This window comes from Pinus tabuliformis, chromosome 8, assembly GCF_031772625.1.
Source record: "Pinus tabuliformis cultivar Carrire ecotype Pingquan chromosome 8, CPIR1, whole genome shotgun sequence".
In the NCBI taxonomy this organism is placed as follows: Eukaryota; Viridiplantae; Streptophyta; class Pinopsida; order Pinales; family Pinaceae; genus Pinus; species Pinus tabuliformis.
The window spans coordinates 472,913,926-472,924,037 of record NC_142294.1 but is presented as its reverse complement, the minus strand read 5'-3'; the positions used below and the strand labels follow the sequence as shown (position 1 = coordinate 472,924,037).

At 37.9% G+C, this 10,112-nt stretch overlaps 1 protein-coding gene across 1 annotated transcript; it reads right to left on the bottom strand.

Moving 5' to 3' along the window:
- Nucleotides 1-2,132: 2,132 nt before the first annotated feature.
- On the bottom strand, nt 2,133-4,130 carry LOC149236112 (galactinol synthase 1-like). The gene is made up of 3 exons (XM_089372319.1): nt 3,445-4,130; nt 2,716-3,171; nt 2,133-2,613 (listed from the first exon to the last, which is right to left on the bottom strand). The coding sequence occupies exons 1-3, from the start codon at nt 3,793-3,795 to the stop codon at nt 2,377-2,379; spliced, it is 1,044 nt and encodes a 347-aa protein (XP_089228445.1). The 5' UTR covers nt 3,796-4,130; the 3' UTR covers nt 2,133-2,376.
- Between the last annotated feature and the right edge of the window lie 5,982 nt (nt 4,131-10,112).

Sequence of the window (10,112 nt, the reverse complement as noted above, 5' to 3'; positions counted from 1 at the left end):
TAAATAAATAAATCTTAGCTTTAATCTCAAATACTTTCTCTTCTTTCTTTTTTTGCTTTTTTTTCTAGTTAAGACTAACCTAAATACCCACCAGGGATTTGAACAGGTGACTTATAGCAAGGAATGCCTTAACAAGACACCCATTCACCGTCAATCCAAAACCCAGTGGGCTATCTCAAACACTTTCTTAATTAATAATCAAAAGTACAATTTTAGGGTTATTGTTTGTTTTTGTTCTTACTTTCTTTAACTATTTATTGGTAAAAATTGGTGGATAGGCCTTTCATATATCTTTTCATCTTGAAAATAAACCACAATTAGTGAAGATGAACCACAATTAGTGAATGCTATATGGATTCTGAATTTGTTACCAAGGTAATAAATATAATAACTATAATAAATACATAAATGATAAATTAACAATATAAAAATTGAACCTAATTACAACTTCAACACTATTGCAACAACTTCAACACTATTGCAAATTTGATATTATAATAAATACATCAATAGTAAATTAACAATATAAAATTTGAATCTACTTACAACTTCAACACTATTGCAATTTTTGTAAATTTATTGGTAAAATTTGATGGATTGTCTTCCATATATCTTTCCATCCTAAAGTTGAACCATAGTTAGTGAAAGCAAAATTTGTTATCAATGTAATAAATATAATAATTATAATAAATACATCAATGATAAATTAGCAATATAAAGATTGAACCAGTTACAACTTCGACATTATTGCAACTTTTGTATATAATAAATATGTCAATGATAAATTAACAACTTTTGTATATAATAAATACATCAATGATAAATTAACAATATATAAAAATTGAACCTAGTTACAATTTCAATGCAATAAACTTCAACACTATTACAACTTTTGTATATAATAAATACCTCAATAATAAATTAACAACTTTTGTATATAATAAATATATCAATGATAAATTAACAATATATAAAAATTAACCTAATTACAACTTCAATATAACAATTTCAACACTATTGCAATTTTCGTAAATATATTGATATGCAAGTGTGTAAATATGTTGATAACGTAATCTATCTATGATATATAAATATATTGATATACAATTTTTGTAAATATGTTAATCGCTTAATATACAATTTTTGTAAATATGTTGATAGCTTAATCTATCTATGATATATAAATATGTTGATATGCAATTTGTGTAAATTTGTGATACCATAATCTATTAAATATGTTGATATGCAATTTGTGTAAATTTGTGATACCATAATCTATTTGTGATATGGCTTTTCTAAATATGCTAGGTAGTAAAAAAATATTTTGATGGTAATAGAGGGAAGATTTAGTAAAAAACTATTTTGATGGTAATAGAGGTGAAGATTTTCTATAGTTTTTGATAGAAAAATTGAACAAAATTGCACATCTTGTTTTAGGAATAAAAGCAAATTAAGAACCTATATAATTAAAGAGTTAGAGGCTTTTGTAATCAATATCAAGGTTGTGAGAGACTTTTTGGTGAAAATTACATTAAGTTTATGGCGAAAATCACATGAAATACCATGAAATACCATTTGTGAACACGTTTTGAACCAACCAATGTGATTCATCCTGAGAACAAGTTCACCGTAAAAACAGATATATCATAAATCTTATAATTGTGAAAAACTCTAACATTTTATTCTCGAAACCTAGAATAACTCTTAATTCAAGACTATTATTTTACAATATCCACAATACTCACCTACTCATGGATCTTATCAAGCATCAAATTTAAAAACCTATCCAGCAATAAACTAACTCTTTATTCAAAGCTATTATTTTAAAATATATTCGCATATTTATTGAATTATTATGAGAATAATTTTGTGTGTATATGAACTCTTCACCTCAAATTTACTAGATTGTTATTTGAATTAATATTAGAATACATGTGTATATTTATTGAAATATTACTAGAATAATTTTGTGTGTATATGTTAATTCATTTAAAAAATAAAATTGTGTATCAACAAAGGTTACTAAAACCTTTAAGGAAACACACACGCATGGTAAGGAAACGCACACGCATTGTGAATTTTGACATATAGTTAAACAATATCACATAAGCTTCATCCATTTATACCAATAGTGGAAAATATGAATATCCATAGCATTAATGGTATAACAGAATTACAAGAGATAATGGCTACGAAAAAATGTAACGAAACTGCATGACCACTTGTAAAGCATACAATGCATTGCATGAGAATCGAACTCCTGCCGACCCATATCAGAATTAAGCTGCCTAAGCAGCGGGCGAAAGAGAGAGCAAAGGACTTGGCCGAGGGATGGCAGCAGCCAGTAAATGCCGACCCATATCAGAATTAAGCTGCCTAAGCAGCGGGCGAAAGAGAGAGCAAAGGATTTGGCCGAGGGATGGCAGCAGCCAGTAGAGAGTTGTTGGCCATCTGTTGCAGCTCAGACGGGGTTTCTGCGTCGGGTATCGAGTCGGTGGATTTGAAGTCCAAGGATGGGTCGTTATAGATGTCCCACCACTTCTTTACCAACATCTTTATATCCTCCCTGTCCATGTTCTCCTCCTTGCCCGTGTACCTCCACGGCTTCGATCCCTGCACCACCATCACCGCATACAATAATTTAGATATGAGTTAAAGTTTTCAAAAAATTTCGTACATAGTGAATACAATTCGGAGCAGAATTAAGATACTTACAGCAGCGCAGTAATGGACGACTTTTACTTTGTCCAAATCCACGTTCTCCGGGTGTCGCCACAGCATGGCCAAGACTAGATTGTAGACCAAGGGAATAGGTTTGTACACTTTGTTGAAGAACATGTTCAGGAAATCCTGCTCCGCGAACGGCGTGGGAGGGGTGACTCTCAGGGTTTCAAGAAGTGTATCGTAGGTCAGCTTGCTAGGCTCGAACACGAACATGCCCGCGTTGAAGTAGAGGGAAGGCGGCTGCCCGAATTCCTTTGGCCACTGCACCTTATCCGGGCACTGCTGGCAGTAACCGATCTGGTACTGCCGAGTGTGACTCCATGTCTTTTCACAGAAGCAGTCCATCACAGCATAAAAATGCCCGTCCGGGAGATCAAAGAGTTGATCAATGTTGTCATACACTTGAATGTCGGCGTCCAGGTAAATGAGCTTGCTGTATTCTTCAAACTGCATTATCACAAACCCCGTAAGACAGAATTCTAAGCTATTTGTTTAGAGAGATAAAAAGAATCTTCTCATTTCTGCCATGGCAGCAGTTACAGCTATACTTTAAAGATTCAAGAAAAGGGAATCGTTAACAATTATACTTTAAAAATTCAAGAAAAGGGAATCGGTGCAGTTATACTTTAAAGATTCAAGAACGGGGAATCGAAAACAGTTATACTTTAAAGATTCAAGTAAAAGGAGTCGGATATGAATGGATGTCAGTCATAGTCATACCTCCCATATCCGGAGCTTGGAATAATTGATGACATAATAAGCCATGGCGAACTGAACTTGGTTTTCCGGAGGATATATGGGCTCGATTTCACGGACAATGCAACCCTGACTCCTCAGGAGCCGTCTGTGTTCCTCCGGAACATCCGGGAGAATGGCTACTATGAGAGGATAGGGAGAATTAACCTTGCGGAGGCCTTTTACAAGACCGACAACACCCTTGACATAGTCTCCAGCTCCAGCCAAGAATGTCACATACGCTCTCTTGGAGTATCCTGCGCGCAGGCCGCTTACCGCTACTGCTTTACCCCCTGCGGCGTTGATCAATACATCTGCAGCCACTTCTGGGGCCATTTTTGTTTCTTGAATCACAATTCTCTGTATAAAGACTGAAATAGGCCAAGAAAATCTCGCTCGCAATCACACAGATGACACTTGGGAACTGAACCAAACTCTTGAAAACACTTGTTGCGGTGTGGTTTTCTTATATAGAGTTCTGCCCTGTCCAGAAGCAGCTAATGAAATGAAATTACGCGACATACCATGGAATTCCCTGGAATGAAAGGCGAAGAACCATCCAGAAATGGTGGTCTACCCACCTTTCTTGGTTCCTCATTTCCTGAACTTTTCGATGGATCACCTAGAACCTTCCTTCACGGCCCAGATCGATTGCCCGTCCTGCACGAGAAATCAACGGCGCGCTTTGCAGTATAAAAATGATGGTTCTCGTGACTTCGACCGATTTACTCTCATGGATCAGTGACACGTGTCTCAATTAATTGCCGTTAGAATCTCTTTCCCGCTAGACGATTGGTCCACGTGGTAAACGACTTTCTCTAGACTGACAAATGTCTGATCCTCCAGCTGTCACGGTACAACGTAAGACAGCGTGTGCCCACGGCCTTGAAAATAACATAGAGGCGACCAATAATGTTTTAATATTTTATTTTATTTATTTTAATTAAAAATATGTTCTACATTAAAAAGTTTTGATTTGATTTCTCCCAAATATTTCTATTAAGTGGCTTGAATTTTCTAGGTCTTTCTTTGATTTTCCAATATTGCGGAAATGAATGAATGTGTTATGTATATGTGATGGGGATGTTTTGATGAATTGCCAACCGTGACATTTAAACGAATCACACATGGAATATACTCTAGAAATTATAAAATGAGGCTACACAAGTTTGTTTTTTCTTTTTAAAATAAGGGTGAGTTTAAATATAGTTTAATTAAATTAAAAAATAAAAAAAAAAAAAATTATTAAAAAATAAAATAAATAATAAAATATTAGATTAAACAAAGTTTTTCATAGAAATTATATAAGAGAAATTTTGTGTCAAACTAACAAGTGTGGTCCATCATAAGGATTGGATGAAGAGACAGAGCATGACAAAGACGTAAATAGAGAGCAATGTAGAGACAATTAACATATATACACTTTAATATATATGTGTGTTTTTGTTTGATCTTAAATTGAAAATATGGAGAGATATTATATAATTCATGAAAATGGGAATAATAGAAAAATGAAAAAGTTAAATAAAACGAAAAACAAAAAACTATTAACTAATAGAAACGGAAGTTACTAAACAACTCATAATAATACATCAACCAATCACCTTATACATGTTGTTAATATAATAATAAGTTATCTTAAACTGAAAATATGGAGAAAAAATTATAATTCATGAAAATGGAAAAATAAAAAAATCAAAATCAAAATTAAAGAAGTTATATAAAAAAGAAATAAAACTAAAAACCAAAATTAGTAAATAATAGAAATGGAAGTTGGGATAAATAAATCTAAATAATAATAAATAAATAAAAACTAAAATTGAATTTTCAATATTAAATTATGGATAAGCCATAATTTTTTGGTCAAAGACAAACTAATATACAGTCAAAAGCAAAATTGAATGAGTAATACCAAATAATAATAATAATATGAATCAAAACCCAACGTTTAGCTCAGTTGGTCGAAAACGGTGCCTTGCCATCTGGAGGTCATAGGCTGCTCGAAGCCCTTGGGGTTAGGTCTTGCCACATAGCTACCACTCACTAATAAATAAAAAAATAATATGAATGGATTTTAAGTATTTGCTCTAAAAGCACATTTATTTTTATTATTTAATTGTCTTTTTTAATATATAACTTAATTAAATATTTTTTCAAATATTTAATACATTATGAATGGATTTTAAGTATTTGCTCTAAAAGCACATTTATTTTTATTATTTAATTGTCTTTTTTAATATATAACTTAATTAAATATTTTTGCAAATATATAATGCATTTAGATTCCGTAATTACAATAATTTAAAGTTGTATTCTTTATTATTTTTAAAATTAATATAATTTTGAATATAATTAATTGGAAAAATGTGATAACAAAAATTTAAAATAGAATATTTAAAGTTGCAGTAAAAATACACATTGATATAACAAAGGTTTAATTGTTTGATAGATACGCAAATAGAAACAATCACATATTTATCTTTGAATCATTAATCCAATAAAGGAATAGACATAAGGGAAGAAAAAAAAATCCTTCAACACATACACATTGATATAACAAAAGTTTAATTGTTTGAAGGATTTACAAATAGAAACAATCACATATTTATCTTTGAATCATTAATCCAATAAAGAAATAGACATTTTCAAGGGAAGAAAACAAAAATCCTTCAACACATGATTATATTTGATTGAAAAAAAAAATGGCATACATACTTACACAAGGGAAAAGTAATCAACATTTGCACAACTAAATGAAATAAAACACAAATGGAGGGAGAGAGAGAAATTCATTATGACTTTGAAAATTGATTAGATAACACCAACGTGTGATCCAGATTTAAGCAGGAACGCAACAAATTACAGAGATAACCATATACACAAAGATGCAGCGGAAATAATACTTCATTTCATTAATGGAAAATACTGACATATGCTTACAAACAGAAATGGCAATAAACTAGCTAGGGCGATGGTAGCTTATCTCTGAGAAGAGATGTGATGGCTACATGCCTCTGAACGGTTCTGAACTGTATTACAATGAGGCTCGAAGGCCTATTTATTGTTGAGAAACAATGGAAAACCCTTCACATACCGAAACCTAACCCTAGAAGATGAAACGCCAAATTGTGGGCCCCGTTTGGGTAAATTGGTACATCAATTTCCCGGGGTCGTAACTTTGGCATACGATCTCCGTTTGACGCGTACGATAGCTCGTTAGAAAGATCTATCCGAGTACTACCACTTTGGGAGGCAACATAGGGCTTGGTCGCCCCAGAATTCCAAAAAAACGTCGTTTAGGGCCTCAAAACGGCTCCGGAAGTTCAGGACCCGAAAAACTGCTAAAAATAGTAAACTGTGCTACAATTAAGGAAACTAAAAATGCTGAGAAAGACAATGGTGGGGGTCCAGGTGGACCTGGCAGGTGGCCACCAATATCCACCTGGATCATTCCTCCTCCCTTAGGAAGCAATGGTCCCCATTGTGTTGAGCTCCTCCATGAGATGAGGAAACCTCTGCTGAACTTGTTCCCTGGTGAGCCACTTGCCCTGCTGAAGGAGTTGGCCTGCTTTGACAACTCGATACAGTTGGATATGCTGTTGGCGAGTGTTCTTGATCTGTGTGTCCATGATCCGATCAGTTGCAGCTTGTTCCATGCAATCTGGATTTAATTCTGTGGGTTTGAGCTGTTCTGCAATGTCGGATGTGTCTAGCAATGGTGGAAAGTATGGCCGAAGGCGGTCCACATTGAACACTGGGTGCAGGCCAAGGAATGGGGGAATGCTGAGCTCAAATGCATTGTCTCCCATAGCCTTAGTAATGGTGTAAGGACCATATCAAAGTGGTCTCAATTTCCGATAGGCTCCAGTAAGGCGTTCCTTTTGCAAATGCAACCAGACTTTGTCGCCCACCTGAAACTTGTGTGGCACCCGGTGTTGATCAGGTCGCTGCTTGTACTTGGCATTTGATTTCTCAAGAATGTCATGGACCTGCTGGCGAATATGTTGGATGCGCTCAATGAAGCTGGTGGCCTTATCTGTTTCGGACTGGACATGAGCTGAATTCATGTGAGTAGCTGCAAGTGGCATGGCCACATCAATGGGGCATAGTGGCTGGAATCCTAAACCCACCTGAAAAGGGCTATGGCCAGTGGAGCTGTGAAGAGCTCGGTTGTAGCTGTGCTGAACATAGGGGAGGCTCTCGTCCCATGTGCGTGGATGCTTTGAGTTATACATGCGCAGAATGTGCACAATCATCCTGTTGACAACCTCTGTCTGGCCATCAGTTTGAGGATGGAAGGCTGTGGACTTCATGAGTTTGGTGTCCAGCATTGACCAGAGACTGGACCAAAATGTGCTGAGAAACTGACTGTCCCGATCTGAGATGATAGACTATGGGATCCCAAAGTGCACCCACACTCGTTCAAAGAAGAGTTTAGCAGTGGCTTCTGCTGTGATATTCTTCTTGCAGGCCATCATAATGGCCATCTTTGAAAACCTGTCGACGACCACAAAAACACAGTCATTTCCATGCTTAGTGGAAGGAAGGCCTGACATGTAATCCATGGAGATGGATTCCCAAGGTCGACTAGGGGTAGGCAACGGGGTATAGAGGCCTTGCTTCTTAATGGTCGGTTTGGCAATGGCACAGGCAGTACATGATCGGATGTACTTCCCAACATCCTGTCGAAGATTCGGCCAATAGAAATAGTTTTGCAGTACTGCCACTGTTTTCTCGACCCCGAAATGCCCAGCAGCCCGACTGTAGTGTGCTTCCCAAATCATCTTGGCACGTTCGCTTGAAGGAACACAAAGGTGACCGAGGTGGCATAATAGGGCATCCTGGAGGTGAAAATCTGCAACCTGCCGACCCTCCAAGAGTGTCTGGTATGTGTGGCCGAATTCTGGGTCGCTTTTGTAGAGAAGTGGCCAATCAGAAGTCTCGTGCCCGCAAGAGTTGAGCACGGTGGTTAGCGCCATGATCGGTGGTCGACTGAGGCAATCTGCAACATTATTGGTGCTGCCCTTTTTATACTTGATATTCAAGTGAAACTGTTGCAGGTATGTAGACCACTTCTGATGGCGATCATTCTGCAATTTCCCTTGGGTCTGTATGAATTGCAAGGTCGGTGGTCTGTGTGGATGACCGTTTCCTTCCCCAAAATGTAATGCTTCCATTGTCGGCAGGCCTGTACAATGGAATACATCTCTTTATCATAAGTGGGGTACTTCCGGACTGTGTCTGAAAGTGTTTCACTGTGATATGCCACTGGATGTCCATGTTGAGTAAGGACTGCCCCAATAGCATAGTCAGAGGCATCTGTCTCGACCTCAAATGGTTGTTGTAAATCTGGTAACGCGAGCACTGGTGCTGTGCAGAGGCGATCCTTCAACTCCCTGAATGCCTTCTGTTGAGATTCAGACCAAAAGAATTTTGCTTTCGCCCCGCCCTTGGTGACTTGACTCAAGGGCGAAGAAATATGAGAAAATCCCAACACAAACCTGCGGTAGAAGTTGGCAAGACCTAGAAAGCTGCGGAGCTCTGTTAGAGTGGTTGGAGAGGGCCAATCCCGAATGACTTGGACCTTGGCTGGATCGACATGCACCCCCTGTTCATCAATGATGTATCCCAGATACTGGACCTCGGTCATGCCAAAAGTGCATTTCTCCAAATTAGCACATAGCTTGTGTTGCCGCAGTGTTTGGAGAACCTGTCGGATGTGGTGGAGGTGCTCTTCCCAACTCTGGCTGAAGATCAGAATGTCATCCAAGTATACTACTACAAAGGAGTTGGTGAATGGCCGCAAGATGTCATCCATTAGCCTCATAAAGGTTGTAGGAGCATTCGTCAATCCGAAAGGCATGACCAACCATTTGAAGAGGCCCTCCTTGGATTTGAAGGCAGTCTTCCACACATCTGAGGGTTCAATTGGTACCTGGTGATATCCTGACTTCAGATCGATCTTGCTGAAATATTTCGCCCCCTTTAGTTGGTCTAGGAGGTCATCAATCCGCGGGATCGGGTACCTATTACGGACAGTGATCTTGTTCAGCGCCCGATAGTCAATACAGAGTCTCCACGTCCCATCCTTCTTCTGTACCAACACTATCGGGCTCCCACAGGGCGAAGAACTCGGACGGATGTGACCTTTCTGTAGGAGCTCCTGAATCTGCCTCTTGATTTCATTGTTCTCCAGAACGGAGCGCCGATAAATTGGTCCATTGGGTAGCGGCGCACCTGGGGTCAGATCAATGGAGTGCTTGACTTGACAGTGTAGAGGAACCCCTGCCGGGGAGGTGAAGATGTCTTTGTACTCCTCCACAATCTTGTCCATTTGTAGCTGCCGTGCAGAGGGACCTCGTTTGGAGGCCGCGGCCACTGTCTTCTTCTTCCCTTGAGGGCGTATCATCAGGAAAACAAATTTCTTGGTTTTGGAAATGATCTTACTGCATTGTTTTGCAGTAATCAAAGAGATGGCGGCAGGTGGTGGTACCTCTGGTATCCTGAACAACTTATTTCCCAATGTAATAATAACAGCACGGGGCCTTGATTCATACACAGCATGTCGCTTCCACAAGTATGGTTGTCCTAGTAATACATCACAAACTTCAAGGGGAGCAATGTCACACAATACCTCATCCGTGAAGGGCTTG

Bases quoted from the DNA above. Each gene is read 5' to 3' on its own strand.
- LOC149236112 (XM_089372319.1), bottom strand. From the start codon at position 3,795: ATGGCCCCAGAAGTGGCTGCAGATGTATTGATCAACGCCGCAGGGGGT. The intron at 3,172-3,444 runs GTATGACTATGA...GTGATAATGCAG, and splicing joins CCAAGCTCCGGATATGGGAG to TTTGAAGAATACAGCAAGCT. The intron at 2,614-2,715 runs GTAAGTATCTTA...ATGGTGGTGCAG, and splicing joins TCGTCCATTACTGCGCTGCT to GGATCGAAGCCGTGGAGGTA.